Source organism: Passer domesticus, chromosome 6, assembly GCF_036417665.1.
Source record: "Passer domesticus isolate bPasDom1 chromosome 6, bPasDom1.hap1, whole genome shotgun sequence".
Taxonomy (NCBI): domain Eukaryota; kingdom Metazoa; phylum Chordata; class Aves; order Passeriformes; family Passeridae; genus Passer; species Passer domesticus.
Genome location: NC_087479.1, coordinates 45,876,165 through 45,900,108, shown reverse-complemented (window position 1 = coordinate 45,900,108; position 23,944 = coordinate 45,876,165). Strand labels below are relative to the sequence as shown.

Here is a 23,944-nt window from a genome sequence, read left to right as displayed (position 1 = left end):
AATTTTCAAAAATTAAAATGTTGATATGTTTTATGACATCTGTTAGCAGATTCAAGAGCATAGAAACATAGATATTTGTAACTTGATCTTCATTCACACTACTAGATATTTTTCTGGGTATATTTTCTAGTATTGCCTACCATTTTTCTTTCAAACTAAGTCACCACTTTCAGTTTAATTGCAAGTTGCAATACTGTAATAACAACTGTTTTGCAGAGTGAACTTTCAGCTAGATCAGATTATTCTCTTGTCACCATGTAGAGCCAGAGGTGTAAGTGCTGTCATTGCTAACACTCTAAGCATGAACAGTTAGGACTCCACTATCTCTTTCAAGAGAGTGTTTCAGACTAGAGTGATTTTGAAGTCCAGTTTTAAGTAAGAATGCAAGGCAGAGCAGCACCTCTCTTCCCAAAGAGCAGTGAGAATTGAAAGGTTGTTTTAGAAGTTCATTGAGGTTTCATTATATAATTGATGACAGTTGACAAGTATAATTAATTAATTTGCTGATACACTTATTATAATAACACTACCAACCTGAAATCTGGATTATTATGGGTTTGGAAAATTAAGAAATGCAAGAATATACCAGCTCTTCAGCTGAAGCTGCATCTCTGTTTGAGGCCCAGTAAAGTAAATTAAGGACTCTGTATACACTAATTACTTCCTGAATTACTGCAAATAATTTTTATATACCATATTGTACAGTTTTCTTTTGTGGGTACTTCTTGATCAGGGAGTATATGGGTTCCATCCTCCAGGTAACATCCACATTGATCTTCGGTTACACATTGCTTTGTCTCTTCATTATAAATAGGCTTGTCCTTAGGGCATCTGGGGTAGCAACCTATTGATGACAGGTAGAACAGAATAAAGATGGAGAAAAAGTACAAAAAGTTAACTCGGTGATATGTTACCTTCTGAAGGTAAACTATTCTCACTGAATCAAGCATAGTGAAAAAAAAAATCTTAAAATTCCCATTCAAATCAAACTGCGGACAATTAGCCCTTCCAAAAGGCTTCAACAGTTCTCATTGATAATACTGGTGTGAGGAAGATTAAATAAGTTTTTTTATGAACACTAGTGAAGTTTCTTTTTTTTAGTTCAATACCTTGGGAAAACCCCTGATTCATACTCATTTCAATGGGCAACTAGTAATTTTAAGACAAAGAAACACCCCAATTTTTGTATAGATCACTATATCAATAATACTTTTGTGCGGAATATGGAAGTGGATTCACTAACAAACAGGTTTTTCATAGAAGATATAGGAATATCTCATCAAGTTGACTGACTGACATAATTATTAAAAGATATCTGAAAAAAGTTATACAAAACACAATGTCAAATGGTAAGGAATTTATTACCTTCCAGTAGTGGTACTGTAAAGTTGGTGCTGACATTATTGATCATCCTGCAGGTTGTGATATTACTGCCACAAGGCTCGTAGTGCCAGTCACACTCATTGCGAGGGTTGTAGTAGTCACAGAATATTGCTGATGAGAAAAGAGAGAAGCTGATTAAAAACTCAGGATGCGCTTCTGAGCAGGCATTTAAAGATACAAGCTACATCAATTTTCAAGTTAAGCTGGCCAAATTTCTCTTGAGGTACAAGATTTTCTGCCACTCTTCTTAAATTTAAGATACATCAAAATACTAGTGCTCAAGGCTGAAATTTTAAATATTCAGGCCACTGGGTAACAACGCTTCAAATCATAAAGTAGAACTATTTAAAATAAATTATTTTAGTTTAAAATTAAAGGTATATTTCTGAGAGTATTTTTCTTCAGTAGCTACAAGCAAACTCCTAAATATTTTTCAGTTTCATACAAAATAGTTCCATCTTGCTGTATCACACAGGCTGAAAGTCCAAGAGGAAGCATATGAGCCATTATGAATACAACTTAAATTCAGCTTAGATGACTACAGACAGAGGAAGGAGCTTCTATTAACTTATATATTAGAGCTGAATTAAACTTACAATTTTTTGTTTCAGTGGCTTCTTACACTTAAAAGCTCCAATTAGTCCAAATTCTGAATCTGAATGAATTTTTAAATTAAAAAAAATATCTATTTCTGCTACTTAGAATCTCAAAATTTTGATTTCAGCGCTTTTTGGGTAATATTAATTTAAATACTATTTTACATTAATTTATGATGTACTGGTATGAGTACTAGCACCACTAATGGACACTGCTTAATATATATAACACTGATTAGGTTCAGTGCTAAAGCATGGGAGTGCTATATATTTTTTGCTAAAATCAAATTCTGAGTAATTTTAACAACTGAAAGAGAGAGAAGAGAAGAGAAGAGAAGAGAAGAGAAGAGAAGAGAAGAGAAGAGAAGAGAAGAGAAGAGAAGAGAAGAGAAGAGAAGAGAAGAGAAGAGGAGCCAGGCTGAACAGAAGACAGTTGAAATACACAAATTTACTAGCCTGTTTGTTCCCTGATATGCTGAGAAAAGGTTTCACCAAGTAGCCAGCATGACCTTGCAGTGACAGTACTAATGATTTATTTGACTGGCTTTCTGACAGCAGCTAGAAAGATACAGCTGTGTTTATCTGTTACTCACGGCAGATATCAGGAGTTCTCCAGAAAACACAGGCCTCAGCCTTGATGCACTCCTGGGCATACGCTGCAACTGCAGAGCAGAAGCACTCGCAGTCCCCACCACTGTCACAGGAACAGGCATCATGAACACAAGCCTCATAGTAAGGAAGGGGGTCCACCTGTCAGGGGAAAAAATGATGCTCCAGTTCATCTCCAAATTAGTCTTCAAACAAATATGTTTCAGAGCTGTTGATATATGGGAATTGAACTAGGAAGGAATGAGACTGTGTCAAGAGTTAGTTACCAAATCACAAACACTTACAGGCATGAAGCTGCTCTATATGTTTTGGGGAATAATAGACTTAAAAGAATATAGTTCCTTCATGAGTTGCTATGACTGAAAAAAACAAAGTAAGAGTCCCTGGCAGTGCTCATATTTTCTAAAAGAGTTCCATTTTAGAGCTCCCAAAACCAAGCTGAATTGATGCCAGTGAAGTCTTATCTTCCAGCAAGCTTTGCCAATCAAATGGTGAACAATGTCAGAAAGGCTGCATTCACAGCAAATATGAAGCATGCAATTTTGTGCCTATCAGTTTTTGGAGTTAATCCAATGACACATTAACAAAAAGCTTTTTTAATTTTTTTTTTTTTTTTTTTTTTTTTTTTTTTTTTTTTTTTTATTTGAGACTGCAAGAGGAGAAATTTAGACTGGATTTTTGCTGCTGAAGTAAACCACATGGAAATATATAACAAATTAATTAAATTAATAATTGTTTGTGACTTTTCCACTGTGACTTAAGAACAAATTGTTGTTCATGTTACCATGCATCAGGACAGAGATGAGAAATAAAGAGGAGTGCTCTCTGTGCATTGTACTCTGGAAGCTGTGGGCTGTCAGTGTTTGCTGTGACAATTTGGAGGCACAGTACTAGCAGCTGTCTGTCTAAACTATGTGATGTCAGTGGTGTCTAAAAAGATCCTTTTGTGGATTAAATACTACAAGAAGTAGTAGCCTCTTCAACAGCCACCTTTCATGTTTAATATGAATTTCCATCAGGAGATGGATCTGATGATTGTAAGGTCCTTCAGTACTTGTAATACTGACTGTCTCTCAACAAGAGATGGTGCAACTGCAGCAAACATAGACCTGTTCAGGACACATTTCTGAAGCTAACTTGCAGAGTAGTAGCAGTGAAACTGTGGTGATGAATATAGGGTTGTACAGCTGGGGCTGCCACCACCACTGACACAGTCCCATTGCCACAGAGACTCAGACTACTTTGACTAAGGCCACATGAAAGTTCTGACATCTGTAGCTGTACTCAAGACTTAATTGAAGATCAATCTATTTAACCATCTCTTCATTCATTTCTGATGATCTTTTTGGTTCTGCATTATCAGAAATGCACTGTGCTGTCCCATCACCCACTGTCTTCTACAAACCTTGGAGTGACAAATTTTGAAGACTTCACTCTGGATGATGCTGCATTCTTTCTCTGCCCAAGACTTCCGGTGTGGTTTCAGATCACAGGGCTTAATCTCTTCTGTGACATCCGGGCACATGGGAGATTGCTTCCAGGAATTTCCAAAATTCAGAGGATTATTGTCCTGCAGTCCACTCCTTGTTGTAAAGTCATTGTTTGCTTTGTCATCAAAGTTGCCACACAGACCACACACTTTGCCCTGGAAAAGAAAATTGAGTTTTTAAATACACCATGGAAATGAGAAACAGGCTCTGGCAAAGTAAGAGCAAAACATTGACATGAAAAATGACAAATGACTGTCTGTGTAAATGATGACTTTCTTCTTTACTGTGAAATCATTTGTACAGAAAATAAATTTTTATTTGTCTGTCCTCAGCAAATTATTCAGCTGCCATGTCTTCCCTCCTTGAAATCATTTATTTCTAATGTATTTTCATATCTCTGTCTCCATATCCAACTTAAAACATTAAAGGGTGCCCCAGCTTCTTACACCTGAGAAGAATGATTTATTCTCTATTCTAAATTTATCATAACTAACCTGTTAATATAAGCCAGAGATAATTAATTTCTGCTCATGACGTTTTTATTAAAAGTTTTTAACATAATGATCACCATTTCTTCATTCATGGAAAAGAAATGACAAGGACCCATTTTTCTTGAAAGAAAATGTATCAATCTGCCTTCAGTGGTGAATTTTTGGTAGTGTTATTTAAGGCCCACCAATCCCCTCAAGTAACAGTATGTCACTGTTTGTACAATGCCTCAGTATTCTTCAATTCAGCATGCTGAATTTCAGGAACCAGAACCATCACCATACATTGCACAGGGAGTTTGGTTTTAACACAGGGCTGAGTTTGCATGTAGGTTTCCAAGCACATGTGCAGTCAGTCCACATCCCCTAAATTATTTTGGATGATTGGCTATCAATACTCACAAACTCAAGAGTATTGCCTGAGGTGTTTATCTCTATTGGAATAACATCCTCTGCATTCTGTGCAATGCATTGTGATATACTGTAAGAAACCCCAGAAGAATTTCTGCAAGCTGTGACTGCAATAACGCAAGCTGACCATTAGTGCACAGAGGATATAGGAATTAGACATGGAGTCAGAATAAAAGAACATTTTTGTTCTTTTATGTTTCCTTGTCTATTCACAATACTACTTCAGAAGACAGACAGGCACTAACCTTGTAATCAGGGCTCAGCTTGATGAAAACAGTAGTCTTCTTGTCCCAGATCAGCATCACACCATTACTAGCCTCAATAACCAGGTACAGGCCGACTGTCCTGTTCCAATACTGCACATCATCACCAACATCTCGCTGAATTTCTTTGTACTCTTTGTTCTCCAATTTCAGTTCTGTTTTCTGAAAGACAAAAGAGAAGTATTGTAACGCTAACTTCTATGATGGGAAAAAATATTAGACACTTGTAACAATGCAATTCATTCTGAAACCAGTAGCTCAGACTCTGGGATGACTTCCAAGATAGCAGGGAGTGGTGCAGCACTTCTGTTTGAGAGAGTTTTCATCACCTGAGAACCTACATCTTTACAGAATAACTTGATAGGGCCTCTAATGCTTGTTACAGCTGCTTTTAGGGGCATGACTTTAGAGCATCACATTTTTTGGTAATACTGATATGTACTGACTGTCATCACTCACCCCTAGGAACATTTTAATAGCCTTTGAGCAGGTGACTCCTGTAGTTCCACAAGGGACATTCTCTGTGATGATACTGAATGAGCCGCTGGAATTTTTGTCACCACAGAAGTCCTATTGAAAAAGAAAAAAAAAGAGCATAAGAAAATTAGGTAGAATATTTCATTGTAGTTCAATCTCATAAGAATTGCAATCACTTAAGTCTTCACAATGTATAAATAGCTACTGCTCCATCAAATGTGAGATTCTACACACACATATTTTTACAGATGCATAGCCATATATGCATACTTCCATGCATGCATCTAAACAGTTAACACAGCCTGGGAAAAAGAATGGGACAATAAAACAAAGAGAGGAATATATCTTTAAATAAAAGTTTTAAGTTTCTGAGTTTGAAATGTGGATTTATTTCACAAATTATAATTAGCTCTCACTGTAACATAGTTCTGTTATATGTAATTTATGATATATATATATCAGAAAAAAAAAAAAAAGAGCCACATTCACACAGTTTGCCTGCACTGAAAATACACAATTTATCCTGGCAGAATGTGTGAACCCCTTGGAAACAATGATGACAGGCAATAAGGAATGACAAAACCAAAGAGGAAAGTAGATTTTCAAGGCAATCAAATTCCTTTTCAGCCCTCCTGATGAGCATTACCTGAGTAGCCACATATTCACAGCTCCCATCAAAGTCATAGAATTTCCCATCAAAAGTGTTATAATGGCCACTTCCATATATCATACAAGTCCCATAGCACACGTCATCAGTGCATTTCCAAACCCCTTTCTGGCAGGTGCTAGAAGAGAGCAGAGAAGCTGAATTTTCAGATCTCACCAAGAGTGTGTGGTTTGAAAAACTGCAGAACAAACCAAGCAACTGCCTGATATAATGTGATAATATGCAAAATTTCCAAGCCTCAACTTCAATTGATAAGCTCATTTTTAAGCCTATAACATGATTTTTACTTTGTTGAGTTATAATCTTTAGATCTGATAGCAGTTATTTTTAAAAAATGAGTAAGTTTTCCTAATAAGACATGCCTACTGAAAACAGAGGTAACTACCACCCCCATACTTCCAGCAGAATCTGTATTTTCTGAGATAGCAATAAGTATTCCTGAAAATTAAGGATGATACTTCCAGCTTTTGCAGCTACTAGTACATAAACCTAGATATGACTATGAATATACTGCATAGAATATATCCTAGAAGAGAGTATTCACTTATAACCCACCAGGTGTTGCAGTCCACTTTTATCTTGTCTCCAGAAGAATACCACTCATTGTTGTGAATGCACGGGCAATCTTTTTGCTCAACACAGCCCCCTCTGCCATCATCATATAGACCTTCAGGGCACACACAGCCTGAGACACACTCTGTCTGGAACTAGGGAATATAAGGAGAAATGGTTACCTTATGACAAAGTGCCGCATCTTAATTCCACTTCTTCACACTTTAAAATCTGCATCTAAAACCACAGAGTCTAATATTGATTAGTTTTATAAGGTTCTTTTTTCTAGGTTTCTAATGTTTTTCTTTTCTTTTTGGATTGTCTAAGAACTCAAATTCTTTTTTGCTTGGAAATTATGACTCTACTGAAGACACAGGAAAGAGGAGAGGGAAACCTTTGTGAAAATGGCAACAGATTCTTATCATGGGGAGCAAAAAGGGCGTAGATTAAACCAAAGAGAAATAAACTGCTAGTTACAACTGTATTTGCTGTGTAGCACCATGTCATGTAAAGAATACAGAATAAAGAAAGCAAGACACAAAGAAAAGGTGAATACATACATGATCAGTTTGAGGAGTATGGCAGCTAAGTTGCAGAGGTGTTTGTGAAGTCCACTTTGAGAATGCATTGCAGTCAAAGTATGTCTTGCTAGAAGAACATTCATTTTCACCTGGAAGGTACATTGTTGGTTTAGATCAATCAAGGCAAAAGAAATGTTAGTGATAGGTGGTAGCTTCTCAGACAGAAATCTCAGTCTATCCTTATGAAAAAAATAGGCTTAGTAAAGAGAGAACAAAGTGAAAATCTGTTACTGTATTACATAAGGAGAAAAAAACATGCAAAACAAGTAAATGGAGAATTCAAGAGGGAAGTAGGTTTGGGATGGGAGGTTGGCTATGGATTTTATTCCAGTTTAGTTTATAGAATGTCACTTACTTTTCATTCTTATTTTCACTGAAGTGCACTGGATCTTTGCATTTCGGCAAACACTAGAAAAGTGAAGTAAGTAGAAATTAAAAAAAAAAGAAAAGCAAGCTCAATATCTTCAATTTATGTCTAAGGACTTGTTTATATAAATTTGAGAATATTTATTAAAGATATCCTGCATAATTTGTACTGAAATTTCAAGGCAAATTCTATTAAATTACACTCATTTTTTCAAATTGAATTACTCAAATTTTTTCATTGGAGAAAATGTATAGCAAGATTTTAGGCATAATACACAGAAAGGTTGTGTTTTAAGGAATGACAGCTATTTTATTAATCTTTAATACTATATTTTATGACAACTCAGGAATTAGATAGTAATGACATAGATAATAATTATAATTTAATTCAAAGCCTCCATATGGATACACAGTGTATTTTCACAAGTATTGAATTTACATGCTGCAAATTTGTTGACCTATATGCTTCTGCTGGATGAGAGAAGGCATTTCCCAGTTTGTACTGATGACTCAGGCAGCAAACTGTTGCCAGAGACCATGGGAAAATAAAAAAGAATCATAAATGTTGTTTTCAAAAGCCTGTGTTACAGTGAATACATATCAAACGGACCTTCCTCCAGCAAAAAACACAACCAATCTGTGTCTGCTAGAAAGTAAACATAACACATAGTTGGTCTTTTATCTCTCTTTTACCATTCTGCTTAACAAAGCCTTATTAACACTGCAGCTTCAGAATAACATTTATCTGTGAAGGCCAATACTCACACCTCCAAAGCAAGCTTCACCTCTCAATTATTGATAAATTGCATTGCAACAGAATAATGCTTTGCTCAGCACAAAGATGTTGTGAAATGCATTACAAATACTCACTAAAGTACCAAAAAACCTAAGCACCTTACACCTAACAAGCAATTTTTAAAGAGCTTTTTCCCCCCGATCAAGAAGCCAAAATAAAACATACCAGCGTTCTCCATCTTTTGTGAAATACTGCCCAGGTTCCAGGTATGATCCCTTGTAATAACATGGGCACTGGGAGATGGCAACACAGTTATCCTGGTTATCCAAGTATGTATTGGATGGGCAGCCACAGCCATCCACAGGAGCAAAGTCTTGCAAGCAATACTTTTCACCATCAGCAAGGGAGCGACAGGTTTGCTGGCACATTGTAAGGTTGTAAAGGAAGACTTGATTTCCTGGGCAAGAAGACGCTTCACTGCCTGGAGGGAAAAAAACCAAATTGATAAATAAGGGATGCAGGATGGACAATTTGGCCTTGACATTTCTATTTTGGTTTCTTTGGCTGTGCCGAATGTAGTGATAAAAACATTCCCTTAGATCTTATTAAAGTACAAAAATATCAGAAGTAACAAGTAACACTAACCTATCGTCACCAGTTGAAGACTTATTTTAACTGCTACTAATAGTTTCTACTTTCACAGCCCTATTTGTTTCACATACTGATAATCAGATAGTGAGCACAATACAATAAATTGCTCAAACATATTGAACTGTTGATGTAGAGTAAGCAAGATCAGAAACAATGACATTGATAAACAAATGCACAGGAAAAGCCCTGATGGCTGGGATTCCATTAGTAAGTGCAATTATATTAGCTAGACTGGAGAAAGATGAAAGTTAGAAATATTGCTTTCTACTTTTAAGTATAAAAATTTCAAATTACATCTGAAGAATATAATATGAATTAGTAAACATTATCAGCATTGCCTCTTTTTGGTCCATTACACATTTCTAACATACTTCAAATCCCTTAACAGCAGGATAGATTACTGACATCCAAATTCAGAGAGAGCCTGCTTATTTCTCATGGTTAATCATTTCCACAGGGATTACTGGTCCATTACTTACTGCAGACACTGTTTCTCCAGTCTCCCAGTATGATCCCTTTGAAAGCACAGGCTCTTGAGTAAGAGGACAGGGCAGCACACAAACATTCTTCGTTGTCTTCACAGAGGCAGGTGTCATATTTACATTTCTGAAAAAAAAAGGAACAAAAGGGTCAATAAGTCCACAAGGAATCAATCGGCAATTGCAACTTGATTGCTACAAAATGTCCTGTCTGCTTTTCCTGATGTTGTTTGTATTAATTCCCATGACAATGAAAGAGAACAATGAAAGGAACGGACAAAGATCAGAGAGTTAAAGTGCTGCTTCATTTAATCCACAATGAAAATATTTGGATGCTTATTCTAACCTAAGCCAAGCCTCTTGAACCTTTAAAAAGTAGTCAGCCTCCTAAGAACACATTTTTCAAAGGATATTGATACCATTCATTCTCAGTTACTAATTAGAAATGCAGAGATCCACAAAAACTAGGATAATAAAGGCAAAATATTAACCAGGTCTACAAAGACATTTACAACATTTGAGCTCACTCTGACTTCCAAGTAAAAGCAATGATTTTAGAATTCCTTTTCCTCAGGTGAGCCTCCGCTGCTGCTCAATAGAGATGAGCATGGGGGAAAAGAATTCATGGAGACTCCGGCATGAAAATTATTTGGTGTTACATTCCAACCAATATACTGTTGGAATTTCCCCCCCCCACTTTATAGAAACTAATGTTTCTAAATTTAAGATGTGCACATCTGCAACTCTTGAGTCTCCTTTTCAGTCCAAATACACAAGCCAATAAAGATGCCACAAAAAGTAAAAAAGCAAAATAAAAAATGTACATTTTTACTCAGCAGCAGCCCATAAGGATCTCATCATATGAGATACTTTGGATGGTATGTTGCCAGAATCAGTCAATGCAGAAACTTCACCATCTCTTATGGACAAGTTATTCACTGATGTCTCAAATGTTCAAACAATGATAAATGTCTAAAGTTAACCATCTGAAATAATGCAGTACTAAAAGAGTGCAAAATTACAATACCTTGTAGTATTCTGAAGGATCAATGGCTATGTGACATCTTGCAAAAGGACCCTTTGGGTTTCTCAGCAAAGAGCACCAATGCTCAGCATAATTTGCTGCAAAAAAAAGAGAGAAATTCATCACATTTCTTTATCTTCCTTGTGCCATGCCTAGTTATGCTGATGCATAAATGCAGTGCAGAAATACAAATGAGAGAACTTGTGCATTTTGGGAAGTGGAGAAACTACATGCAATCACCACACATGTATTTCTAATCCTTGATTCAGAGACATGCAATCATAAAATCAAAAACTGCACCATACTTTTGCAGTTTGTACACATGGAATTGTGACAGCTCTTTCCATTTGGGGACCATAAAGTTAAGTTAAACATAAGGATAGATAATGCTAGGAGATACAAGCTGTCTTTTCAGATAGTAGAAATTAATGACTGTTTTTCCCATTCTACCACTTTAGGATTCTTTTACAATCACTGTTTAAATTTTCACTTCAGTTTGATGAAGTGCTTGTATGCATACATACGTGCAAATATTAATTATAATGTTACAGTCCTGTTAAAAATCTTCAATGCCCCACTACAACTCTTACAGGCCTGTTGCAGTAATGCACAGCAGACACTGCTCATCCTGGCAGAAGCCAACCCTCTGACTTATTAATATGCTTACCACTTTCAATGCTGAGACTGCAGGGGTCTTCCAGCTTTTCTGCCTGGTCTGTGCAGGTGGACTGAGCTTTCCACGTGTTAGCAAAGGCAGATCCTGTAGCCTCAATGAGCCCGCTGGTTGTTCTAAAGTCATCACCTTCCATTCCATTGAAGTTTCCACAAAGACCTATTTGAGAACAAGGTAAGAGTTTCACATAAGCATTACTTATTCCCATACTGAAAGGTCTGATCACAAACTGACAACTGATCACAAACATTATAAACAGCTGATTATTCCACATCAATTTAATGCATACTGTAAGTGCTGAAGTTTTAGAAGCCCTGGTTTAAATCTTCAACATCTTCAAGAACAGTAATCATGAAGATATCTGTGTTTCAAGAGATTAGTACTCTAACTCATATTTTTATGCTTTCTGATGATATTGAAACCACAAAATACACTGAAAACCTGGTTTTGTAGATAGTTTAAAATTAAACTAAATACAAAAGTAAGGAATATTCTAACACCTGTGTACTGGCAACAGACTGATAGGCAATTTCAATATCACAAAATAAAAACACACTTCTAGTTTGCTTGAGTCGATTTTCTTTCCATTTTCTTCCCTTGAATCAACAAGTAGCATGAGTTATCACTCATATAAAGAATACATGATTATTCAGCTGTGAAACAGCATGACTTTGCTTCCCATTTGCATAGACACTTGCCTTGAAGTTTTCCTTTAACTGATTCATCCACAGTCACAAACAGCTGCATGACTCTAAACAGCTGGATCTGCATCTGAAGCCCAAAAGGAGTTTGTACAACAAAGTAGTTGGAAGATGGCTTGAATACTGAGAAGCTGGCTGAAAAACAAAACATGAACTGTTGTAATGAACCAATACACACAGGCTGCCAAAAGAAGCACTTCTTATTAGATTCTCATGTATCACCCAGCATGAAATGTCGGAGACCAGGATTGAATTAATATCTTTTTTCCTTCAAAAATCACTGGCCAACTAAATACGATGCTGGTGCTTACAGACTTAACAAGGTGATTACTTATAAAGGTGGGTCTCTGGGATCAGAACCAAATGGGCATGCACACACCATTTAGCCAGATTTGGAAAATGCTAAATACCCCTCCTCCAGTTTTGCCTCTATAAAAATACACCCCTACATGAGAAGCCAGGTGTGTGACACTTGACATAAAAGGCTGTGTCCCTTACTTGACACATGAGGCACATTCACTGTCATCTCATTCAGGAGCACGCTGCCATCTGATCTGAAAACCACCACCTGTGTAATGGCAAATGGAATCAATGAGGTTCCAGGAACTGAGGACAATGAACTAATACAAAGAAGATTAACAGCAAGGACACTTTACACATTTAGGCTCTGTCTAGAACTCCAAATTTTTGAAAGGAAAAATCTGTCTGAAAGCTGAACATGGCAGCAGCCCTATAGGTTGCGCCTACGTTTTTGTCTTGCTATTCAGTGTTTCTCTTACATCTGCCTACAATAATTCATACCAATAAAGAAAGGCAAAATTCATTTATATTAGGCATTTTGGTTTCAGCAAGTAGAAGAAAATAGTAGGTCTTCAGGATCTGTAGGAAGTTCTCATTCCTTATTAAAGCATGTGCTATAGCTTCTGTGTGATGGTTAATATGATTCTGACATTGTTTATTAAACTTCCTCAAAAAATGCTACTCTACATACACAAACATAGAACTATTGGATTTTGATTTGGTTTTCTTACATTCTAGTAATGGTGGCAAGGACATGGAAGCCCATGAATAAATATGTGAGGAATATCATGTGTATATGTATGTAAATTATGTATAAAGATAGTCCATACATTCTCATAAACAAAGAGAATACTAAAGTGAATATTTGAGAAGGTTGGATTGTATCATCATGCAAATACAGGATTTATTCTGAAAAAGACTCAATTAGAACTATAAAATTATATCTGAATGAAGAAAAAAACTATGAGGTGGAGAATAGGTATCCTTCCTTCCAGACACCTGGAATCCTGTGAGAAAATCATATCACACAGAGCAGAGGAAAGAAGAGGGGGAAATGTCAGTTGTTTTGAATTTCATATTTTCTTAAGTTTAGGTTTACTTTGAATCCTCGAGGCAGACACCTGAGCTGTTTGTCAGCCTGTCTGAGGTTCCTTATCTATCCACAATAATGACTCCAGAAGAAAAAAGTATTCACCCACATTAAGGGAAATATGTTAATTTTCAACATATCTAGCAGAATCCACAGAACAGCGCTTACATTCTTTTTGTTATCCACTAACAGCACAACAGTCTTCAAGCAGGTCTGCTTGTCTGTGGAGCCACAGGGAGCCAGCTCTGCCAGGAGAGCATAACTCTCATTTGCAGTACCCTACAATCACAAGGAAAGAAATGTCCATTAGTCATATTAAAACTCTCATGAGAGTATTTCCATAACAAAGACTAAATTCATCAGTTACAATAACTTTCCTAGCTCAACAAGATTTTCCTCATTCTCTAGAAGAATGGACACCAGATATTTTAGGTTAGCACAGCTGCCTACCTCTTTTCCCTACCTGACTTTGACACTCAGAAATAGCTATTACAGAAGTGGCCAAGAACTTATAATCCTGAGACCTTTCAATTTCTTACATACAGAGGTCTCCACTGGATATTGACAGCATAGGCAGTCTTCTATCTTACTGAGTTAATCATCGATTGCAATAAGTCCTCAGCTTCCCCTTAGGGCTATTACAGTTAAATTCTAAATTTTCTAGTACAACTTCCAGCATTTCAGCTACCCTCACCCTATGGAAGTGGAATAGAACAATAACTCCCAGCTGATACACATCAGCCCACAGACTCTGTTTTACTCTACAAGAGAAACAGCCCCACTGTGCACAGTACCTTGGCCAAGACATAGTAGCAGTCTCCATGGAAGGTGTATTTCTTCCCATCAAAGGTGGTAAAATGGGAACCTCCTTCCACTGAGCATGTGCCTGGACAGGGTAGATCTTTGCAGGTCCATCTGCCTGAATTACAGGTGCTATAAACAGACAAATAATACAGAAAATGCATGTAGTTATTACAGGAGCTGAGAGCACTGAAAGTATCTGTATAACTGGCAACCAGCAAGCTATCCCCAGGTGTTTTAAACTGCATCCTTGACCATTTCCTTGAGATTTTCCCTCTGACATATGCCATAGAATCTGACATATGCCATAGAAACTTACTTTATTGTTTAATTCAATAAACAATAAATTCAGAGAGTTTTCAGAACATCTCCTGTGACCAAGTGGAAATTTGAAAAATGCAGGCCCACTAAAAATAATTCAAAGAAAGGTGTACAACCACCAGGATCCTTACCATTCTTCACATTCTTTGGAAATGCTTTCTCCAGGTGCATATGCCTTTCCACCAAGTTTGCAGTGGCACTGGCTAACAGGGATGCAGCCTTTTTCACTGATATCATCATACACAGTTCCTGTAAAACACAACATTAACTATTACAGCTCTTTTTCAAATAAGAAATTTCCACAGAGGAAAAACTCTAATTTTCCACACAGGCTGAGATTATCTAAACTTTGAAGAATACTGGCTCTAATTTTTTTGTAATATAAGACAGATGGAAAGCACTTTTATTCAGCTTTGAAAATCCAAGTCTGTTCATTTATATAACTATACACAGATAAAAAGGTTATTGCAAGCATATAAGAACAATCTGAGAATGTCACATGTTTAGATTCTTAGTCTTTTTGGCTGTGAAGACTATCACTGTAATCTTCTTTCCTAAGATTGACATCAAGCCTGAGAATTTCACTCACTGTCCCTCACTGCCACTGTCTGGGCAAGTGATGTCCATTGTCTCAGAACAATTCATTCACTAAAAAGCGTGATTTACTATAGAGTATCAAAACCCCACTTGTTGAGAATTAAGAAGCAGGTCTATTACCTGTCACTGTGTTAGTATGTTTGAACTATAAAATAACTTATTAATTAATTAATTACTACCTCCTTAGAAAATTTTACAGTTATTTTCCTCTAGGGGGGAAAATAATGAGTAGCACTACTCTTTCATAAGAAATAACTTGACTAGATGTAGTATTTTCATATGACCTCCTTAGCCAGGGCTCTTGCTTTTGTCCCAGATGCAATACCTAGAAAAACACTTGCCTTCAGGGCAGAAACAGCCATCCATGTAGTGCTCTTCACAAAGGCTGCTGATCTGCAAGTGTGAGCAGGTATCCACACAGGGGGAGCTGCTTTCTCTATAAACCATGGTAGCAGGACAGGTCTTGGCTGAAAGAATAAGAAAGACAGCAGGAGTTATTTGAGTGTTAAGTCCATCATTCCTGAGAAACCACAGATCATACACCCTACTCCCTTCAAGTCAGTGGTGTCTCAAGCCAGGCTCCACGTGGCAAAGCATGTTTATCTAAATCTGAAGTGCTTTCCTGGTTTTTATATTTACTTCTTTTGGTTTCAAATAGATGAAATTATTCCCATCTCCTGCAGCATCAAATTTCAGGTTTTTTAATGGGAACAGAATTTGCTGAAAAATATTTCTTAATAGTAAAAGTAACAGAAGAAGAAAGCAGAGAGACCATAATATTTTTAGCACTACCAGTATGAAATTTGTAATACATGCCAACACCTTTGAAAAGAAGTAATAAATTTAAATTTCATGGTGCTACATGCATGAAACCTTTGGATATTTGTAAAATGCGTGTAGCTGCTTACGGCAGAAGCTCTGTGTCCTCCATTCTCCCGGGCGGCCGCCTGCGTGTGAGCACTGGCGGGAATACTCGGAGATGGTGCTGCAGAGGCAGAAGGAGTCGTCCTTCCCATTGCAGGCACACTTGTCCTGCATGCAGGCTTGGATGTACATTTCCAGATTAAGACGCAGCCGACAATCAGCAAATGCGGCGGAAGTCAGCAGCCTCTGGCACTCATCACGCTGAGGAGGAAGGGGAATAAAGTTTAAGAGATTTACAGGTATCTGAGCTTCTGGACATTTCTTATCTTACAATAAAAACTGTTGTCTTTTGAACAGCTAGGAAAAAGTAACCACATATCCTGGAAGGGACAGTCCTCCCAGCTCCTTGCAACCTACTCCCTGTTGCACAAGGATGTCTCCATGTGTCCATGTCAAGGAAGTTTGCCACAAGAAGTACTTACATGCTCATTACAGCTTGCAAGAGCCTGAGTTTCATCTGGATCTTCACATTTGGAATTGGGTTTGCTGATCTTCTGCATATTCCCATATGTAATTGAGTTGTAGCTTGCATCTATGAGAAAAAAATAGAACAAGAACTTGCTGAGTCCCAAAAATTTACAACAAGGAGCATCTGATTCCTGGAACTCTACTGATCAAGGGAAACAGTTACTATGGTATCAAACATGCCTGTTAGACACAGGTACCTGCTCTGAATGATGTCTAACTGTGCTTTAAAATGTAAAGGGGAAACAGGAAAAGAAGGCTAGTAAAGAACAAAAAGAATAATCTAGAACAGAATAAATTTAGAATGCAGGAATTCCAGGAATACAGCACTGGAACTTAATGTTTAGTCTGTGGCAATCACAGAAACCTCTCAAGTAAAATTTGCTCTCCTGTGAAGTTTCTGTGCACAGGGCTTGTCAGTCTATCTCTGGGGACAACTGTCAGTATGGTGGGATGACGCACCTCCCTTGATGAACTCATTGTAGATTTGAATGCCATTGTAATCCCCACAGAGACCACAGGTATGGTTATTAAATTTGCTGTCCAGTTCCACCTAAATAACGAAAAGAAGAAGGAAAAACATAAAGGAATTATATTTTTCTTCTTCCTTTTTCCCCCCTCCCTTTTTTCCCCTACTGACATAGAGAAATATCCCAGGAAAGCCAGTAAATACCAATTAAAAATACTTTGATCATACATACCATCAGGGCATCCTGCTGGTTCCACATCAGAACCATGCCTAATTTGGCATAAATCTTGGTGTAAATGTCATTGCTCTCAATGAGGACACCAGAGGTGTAGTAAGGTGTCTTCACACTAGGAAGAAAATCACAGACTTTGCATTAGTTAGGAAACATAAGGGCTGACATGAATGTCTGTAATAAGCCAAATACCCCAAGGAATAGAGAAACTAGTCTGACTACTTCATTCTAACTGCACAGGATGCCTTGTTTTAATGAGGCATAAAGTCTTCTCTATCTGACACTCAGGACAATAACTCATCGCAAAAATTTATTTAAAAGGCAATGTAATTTCAGGGGAAAAGCCTACCCAACACTTTGGGCTCTTTAATTTCAAAAATACCAAAATGTCAGATGTCTTCAAATTAATCAAAGCAAAACCATCATCATTGTGGTATTAACAGAGGATATTTAAACACTTACTAATAATTTATGTCAATGAAAGGAGCTACAACATAATTTACAGTGTTTCTTTACCAAAATATCTCATAACCATTTCAGAGAGAATTTATGTTCCATTGCAAGGAACTGCCTCCTTAAGAGAGAGTTCAGAATGCACAGGCAGTTATAGGGACTGCCAACAAAATTTGTAAAAGAAAGGAGCATGTTATGAGGAATTCAGTAGCTCTTACTGCAGTTATTTACTTAGTTTTCAGTGGACAGGACTGAGCTTGTTAATGGTGACAGAAGACACTTTGCAGAGGGCTGGGCATAGATATTTTTGTGTGATAACAATTGGTGTCTGTCTTACAAATAAACTGAAATGCTGAATTTCATTCAACAATAAAAGAATTGTGGCAGGCGCTCTTATCCTATAAAATCCAGAGAACTAAAGTCTTCTCAAATAGGAGTAATGTAAACTGGGGCCCAGTCAAAATAACTGGTTCATTTTCTACAGATTTAGCAATGTAATTGTTATCCATCAAGATTCATGCATGTGTATGTACATCTGTTAACTAGTCTCTTGACTGGGAGAACTTTATCTCCTGATTTTCTGTCACTGGGATTTTTACAACTATTTACCTCAGGCATTTTTTAACATGCACAAATGACTTACACATCTAGGTGCAAACTCAAGAGATCATTTTTTCTGCTTTTGACTGCATTGCTCATCAATAAACAATGAAATCTTGAGGGATTATGTTTCTTGAGGGGAAGCATAAAATGGACATCTTCTCAGCTTTTAGCTTTCACTGCATGGAATATTTATCTTTTTTTTCTAATAGTAGGACATTCAATCAAGCAGTGAATCAGGTACCTGAAGGCTAATCCACAAACTTTTCTACTTTACAGTTTTCACTTCAGCACTGTGAAATGCTATTTTACATGACAATAGATAATTTATCATTTCAGGAGCAATACGGAAAATTAAGTTCTACCAAAAAAAAATTCTACAAGCTGCAAAAACTAGTTTTGCAGGGATTTGTTGTTTTATGACAATAAAGTCTACCTAAGAAAAATGGCTCCATTTAAGAGAAACAGTTTTAAAAGTACTTCTAACTTGTTTTTCATGGAGTTCTTTTTAAGACTTGAGTACATAATAAAGAGCTTTTTCAATTTGAGGCAATAATGCATTTTTTGTAAATTTCTGTCATTTTCTTATGCATTCTAGTATGATCTTTGGAAAACTGAATGTTACTTTCAATCCTTGAACATATTTTCATTGCAGTGGCTTCCAAACTTTAGAGCAAAAGCAGAATTCTGGGCAAAACCAAGTTCTCCAATGACAATTAAAAAGCTTTCTCAATTATGCTAAAACATACTAATTAACTCATTAGTTACTTCACTTGCTTCAGAGTGTAAAGGCACACACTACAAGGATAAGCTAATGATAGGAAAGATGAGGTTAAGACACTACTTAGCATCACTAATGGTGTCAGACGAGTTTCTTGTGTAATCATGTTATAAGAAGAAAAAAATAACACTGCTTAGTATGCAAAAGTACATAGTGCCACAGATAAATTAGTGTGAATTTTGACCTGTGTTATATCTGTTAAACTCCCTTGAGGAACGGCCATCAGATCTTTAAGAATTATTTATGAAGAGCAGAAAAAACTACCTCTCTTATGTCAGAAAATAAGAGGAGAAGACCCCAGAGAAATGTATTCCCCTTTCAAGGATTTGCTAGACCATCTGCTAAGGTAAACTCAAGATGATGCCATCAAACAAATGAAGCTACATCACTTTAAACCAGTGAAAAATCTGGCTCATGAGCTGCACTATTTTCTGCACAACTGGAAAAACAATTCACTCAAACCTATTCCTGACTTGTATTTAAATAATCCCTTATGCCAGTGTAGAAATGACAATTAGTACTAAAACCCCTCCCCAAAGCAATTTTAATGCTGAATTTCAAAAGACTTTTTTGTTTGTTTATTTGTTTGTTTGTCCTGTGGAAATGCTTTGCAGCAGTTTCTGTAATGGTACATGGACAGTTGTGTAAAGAATCAATCCTGCTTTTATCTTCCCAGCACATTTCTCTGAATACCATTATAACAAAGGAACTTACATCCGCCCATCCACCACAACCAGGTTGGGTTTGAGGTAGACCATTATATCCTTGACTTTCAGCAGAATATACTGGATCTCAGGATGGCCATTGCTGTCGAGACCACGCTGGATGTGGACAGAGAATTCCTTGTAAGCCTCTCGGCAGTCAGAAACAAAATTATACTCGCAAGTGCCAGGGAACTGGTAGACGTCTCCATCAAAAGTCTTGAAATGGTTGTTTCCCCAAGTGCTGCAGACATAGTGGCCATGGCTTCTTGTCCTTCCTGTTAAGTGATGAAAAAGAAAGAGAGTTGAAAAGAAGTGCAAGAAATGATCTAGTGTGAAAAATGGTAAATGTTCAATTTTACAGCAGAAACCACCTGCAATTTTGTTCACACTGATTCCATGGATTTAAAGCTGGATCAAGTATCTGCCAGGTCAGCAGAAAACATGGAAAGTCTCAAAAGCAGACTGAGATGTTAATAAATAATTCTGAGACCAGGGTATATCCTATAATCTTCACTGAGGTGAATGAACTTACCTGCATGAGGTGGGGAAACTTAATACTGACCACTAACTTGGCTTCTGTGCCAAGAATATGATTTTATTCTGAATCACAGTATGATTTTTGTAAATATTAAATTTTTCCAAGAACTATCTTCTTTCCTGGTGCAACATGTACTAGAAACAAAACAGGTAGGAAATCAAGAAAGTACTACGTACTCTGGAAGGCCAACAGTTTAAAGGTTATGAAAGGACTTATTCATAACAGGAGATTTCAATGAAATATTTATTTTCCTAAAAGCAGTAGTAGTGATTTCTATTACTGCAAGACAGAAATTTTTCAGAGGATAGGTCAGAAAATAGTCATAGTAGGAGGGAAAAAAAGGTTTTTGCAATAGCAAAATATGAAGATGATTTGTTCCTTCCTCTGCATTCTATACCAACAAAAAATATAAATTAACAACAATATCTGATCAATCTCCAGATACTGTAGATTAGGGGAGAATCATAAAAGCTGAGTATCCTTGGGAATCTTAAAATTTCACAAGATTTTCTTGCAGCATTTAACATGAGAAAGCAAAACTGCTACGAAAATCCCTAGGTCACTGTATTTTGATGGTATCAGTCATACCAGATACATCCAGCCAAGCTGGAACACATCCCTCCCCAGAAAGAAGGCTGCACAGAGGTCCTCCCAGAGCTCACAGATGGAAGACCAAATGCAAGGTAAAGCTTTCCTCCCACTGCTGAATTCAAGACACAACAGACCAATCTCAATAGCCCAAACCTGATCACTGGATATAATTAATCACCTATTCCTCCAAAAAGCAGTTTTCAGTAAGAGTGCTCCATTCCATCACTTCAAATTTGATAGCAAATACAGTAAGTCAGAGCTTTTGCAAAAGGGATAAAAATGTCCTAAATGACAAAATAAGTTTGGGGGTTTTTTTAATGTTATTACATTCATTTTTGAGGAACAATTTATGTTGTTCCAAAGCAACAGAAGACACAATCATCCACTTCCTTCATTACTTTAACAATGAACCTCTCAAAGTCCTACAGTTCCTTTCTTGCCTTACAGTTCTTTTCTTGCCATGTCTAGTAAAGACTCAACACATGGAAAGAAAAGCAACACTGGAAATGTTTTCCAAGCACATCAAACTAGAAATCAATGCAGTAGAGATAGGCGCTAATCTCTCCAAAGAAAGTAGGTTCTATCAATTTTGTCCAAGCAATGCAGCCTCATTTGAAAGCTCAAGTGATTTAAGCATCCTGAAACTCCAGAGCATTATTTAAATGCACAGCCTCCTTCTAGCTCTGCAGCCATATTTTAACTCTCTCCCTCTTTTCCAGGAAGCAATCTGCTACCATTTCATCTCTAGATCTTACCTTTTTTTATTTCATTAGCAGAGGAGAGAGCCAGCCAGAGGAGGAAGAGGCTGGCCGCTCTTAGCCCCATGGTGGCTAAGGTGGGTGAATGGAAGATCCACTGGAAACTCAGCTTTTTATAATACCCACTGAGGCAATTGATTCTGTCACAGGGGAGGAGATTCAAAGGGAGGAGGCAAGAGGAGGGGTGAAAAAACAGGTGTGATATTTGCAGAAGATAAGAAGTAAACAGACAATCATTTTTCACCGTAAATGAAGGAATTCAGCATACAGGAAACTATAATATTGATTCAGTAATAATGTAATTTTTTATTGCTCTATTTCATCTACAGGATGCTGTGCTTTTAAATCCTTCAAATGCTCACACTAAGTTTAATCTTCAGCAACTCCCATAACAAATAATGGATTTTGGGGTGGCTGAACAAAGAAATCCCTGGAAGAAATTTTAAGGTGAGACTCTAAATAAAGACTTCAAAACCAAAGATATTTTCATTTTTCATCATCACATAGAATGATTTCTGTAAAAATTAAGTGATGTTTATGAAGTACTTTGTAATTAACATTAACCCTTACAAATAAAATGGCACATCATGTGTTGTAAAATTATTTTGCAGGTAATTATTGGATTTCTTTAATTTTTACAGCTCTTGGGAACATCTAAACCAAGTACTTCCCATACTGCATATTTTGCCAAAAATATATTTGAGACTGGCTGACACAGTAGGTTCAAGGATTTTACCACAAAAGAGGTGCTCTTTTGAAGCTCATCATGGTGTAAGAGAATGTCCATCAAAGTTGTAGAGATTCTCACATAATATTAAGCTTTAGAGAAAAAGTAAAAAGAAGAAGGGTAAATGGAAAAACATTACTGTTTTTAATCCCCCTAAACATTCTTGCCCATTCTGGCTTACTTTCTACATAAATGATAAAATTACAGTCCACTGTCCCACATCAGATCCTACAAAAGCTATAGGGTCAGCTTTGCTTTGTGCAGAGAAAGAGGTTTCTTGGGAGAAGAAGAAAGAAAGCAGAAAACAGAATCAGGAACCACTTCAGAATGCTGCTTCAGAAATACAGGATTTCCACAGGCACATTATATTGTGCTGAAAAGCTCCTTTTAGAAGGTCTTTCTGCAACTCTCTGCAGAAGACAAAACACACTTCCTTCAAGACATCTTGTAACACATCTGCTTCCAATCTCTACATTTCCTCATCAAAAAATTTTCATTGCAGTGACCAGAAATCTGTAATCCTCTTAATCGTTTAAAGTATTTCTTACTTTCATTGATCATATTACAAGTAGGACCTTTATGTTTTTCAAAACATCAAGGAAACTTTTCACTTAGCCCTTTTGACTGCTCTAGTCAACTAGAAACATCCTCTTATCATAAAGGCATATTCTTTAGCTGATATTTTTTATTTAATAATTTTATCTCAACTATAGCCTAGACTCTATCTGAACATCTTCCTCTTTTTCCTCAATACATCTGAAGAGGTTTTAGATTTTTCTCTTTTCTCTAGTTGAGAATACAAATTTGCACTTCTCTTACCTGTACATAGTATATCACTCAACAATCCTGACTGAAATTAAGTGGGATGCCTTTTCTCCCTCCTGAAGCTATCACTGGAAGAATATAACTTTATTTTCCTTCTTGGAAAATAAAAATAAACCCAGTAATAACTAGTTAGAACCATTCAAAGAAAACAAAGCAAAAACACAGTCTACAGAGTTTTGGCTCAGTGGTTACTTTACCATCTTACTTTACTTAACTTCTTATGATACCTCAGAGACACCTCCCCACTTGGCATTTTATGTCTTTTATGCCACCAAAACTCTTAGTTGGGAAGCGTTTTCTAAAATTACTTGGGAGATGCCCAAAGGACTGATTTTTGAGGTTTTCTTTTCCCCGCTGTGTTTTTCTAGGTAGTCTCCTGGCTAGAACTATCACCTCGGAAGGAAAAGGGTTTCCATGACTTAAATCCTATAACAGTCTTTGCAAACTCCAACAGCAACTTCGTGTACACAGCAAACCTGACCCCTTTTTAAATTAAACTGGATTTGTATGCTGACAGGTGTAAGTTGGAAACTTGCATATTTTCCATTCACCTTTCTTTGCCATAAAACTTCCAGATCTCAATGGAATCAGTCTTATTCATTTCTTGTGACTGGGAAAGAT

At 36.8% G+C, this 23,944-nt stretch overlaps 1 protein-coding gene across 9 annotated transcripts in view; it reads right to left on the bottom strand.

Annotated features, from left to right (window-relative positions):
* The window catches only part of MUC2 (mucin 2, oligomeric mucus/gel-forming), a 58,066-nt gene extending 36,155 nt beyond the window's left edge, over window positions 1-21,911 (bottom strand). For 8 of the 9 annotated variants that reach the window (XM_064425175.1, XM_064425177.1, XM_064425179.1 and 5 more), the window contains exons 1-26: window positions 21,769-21,911; window positions 19,895-20,159; window positions 17,347-17,461; window positions 17,108-17,198; window positions 16,603-16,712; window positions 16,165-16,381; window positions 15,598-15,723; window positions 14,791-14,908; window positions 14,332-14,470; window positions 13,706-13,816; window positions 12,646-12,715; window positions 12,145-12,282; window positions 11,441-11,605; window positions 10,777-10,871; window positions 9,750-9,876; window positions 8,845-9,100; window positions 7,873-7,925; window positions 7,497-7,606; window positions 6,940-7,091; window positions 6,364-6,502; window positions 5,700-5,810; window positions 5,223-5,402; window positions 3,994-4,233; window positions 2,573-2,729; window positions 1,366-1,494; window positions 694-844 (exon numbers count right to left, since the gene is read on the bottom strand). In XM_064425175.1, coding sequence (XP_064281245.1) covers window positions 694-844; window positions 1,366-1,494; window positions 2,573-2,729; window positions 3,994-4,233; window positions 5,223-5,402; window positions 5,700-5,810; window positions 6,364-6,502; window positions 6,940-7,091; window positions 7,497-7,606; window positions 7,873-7,925; window positions 8,845-9,100; window positions 9,750-9,876; window positions 10,777-10,871; window positions 11,441-11,605; window positions 12,145-12,282; window positions 12,646-12,715; window positions 13,706-13,816; window positions 14,332-14,470; window positions 14,791-14,908; window positions 15,598-15,723; window positions 16,165-16,381; window positions 16,603-16,712; window positions 17,108-17,198; window positions 17,347-17,461; window positions 19,895-20,159; window positions 21,769-21,838 — 3,635 coding nt within the window. In that variant the 5' untranslated portion in view covers window positions 21,839-21,911. The remainder of the gene's footprint in view (window positions 1-693; window positions 845-1,365; window positions 1,495-2,572; window positions 2,730-3,993; window positions 4,234-5,222; window positions 5,403-5,699; window positions 5,811-6,363; window positions 6,503-6,939; window positions 7,092-7,496; window positions 7,607-7,872; window positions 7,926-8,844; window positions 9,101-9,749; window positions 9,877-10,776; window positions 10,872-11,440; window positions 11,606-12,144; window positions 12,283-12,645; window positions 12,716-13,705; window positions 13,817-14,331; window positions 14,471-14,790; window positions 14,909-15,597; window positions 15,724-16,164; window positions 16,382-16,602; window positions 16,713-17,107; window positions 17,199-17,346; window positions 17,462-19,894; window positions 20,160-21,768) is intronic. The other variant, XM_064425178.1, reaches the window with a different exon arrangement.
* Between the last annotated feature and the right edge of the window lie 2,033 nt (window positions 21,912-23,944).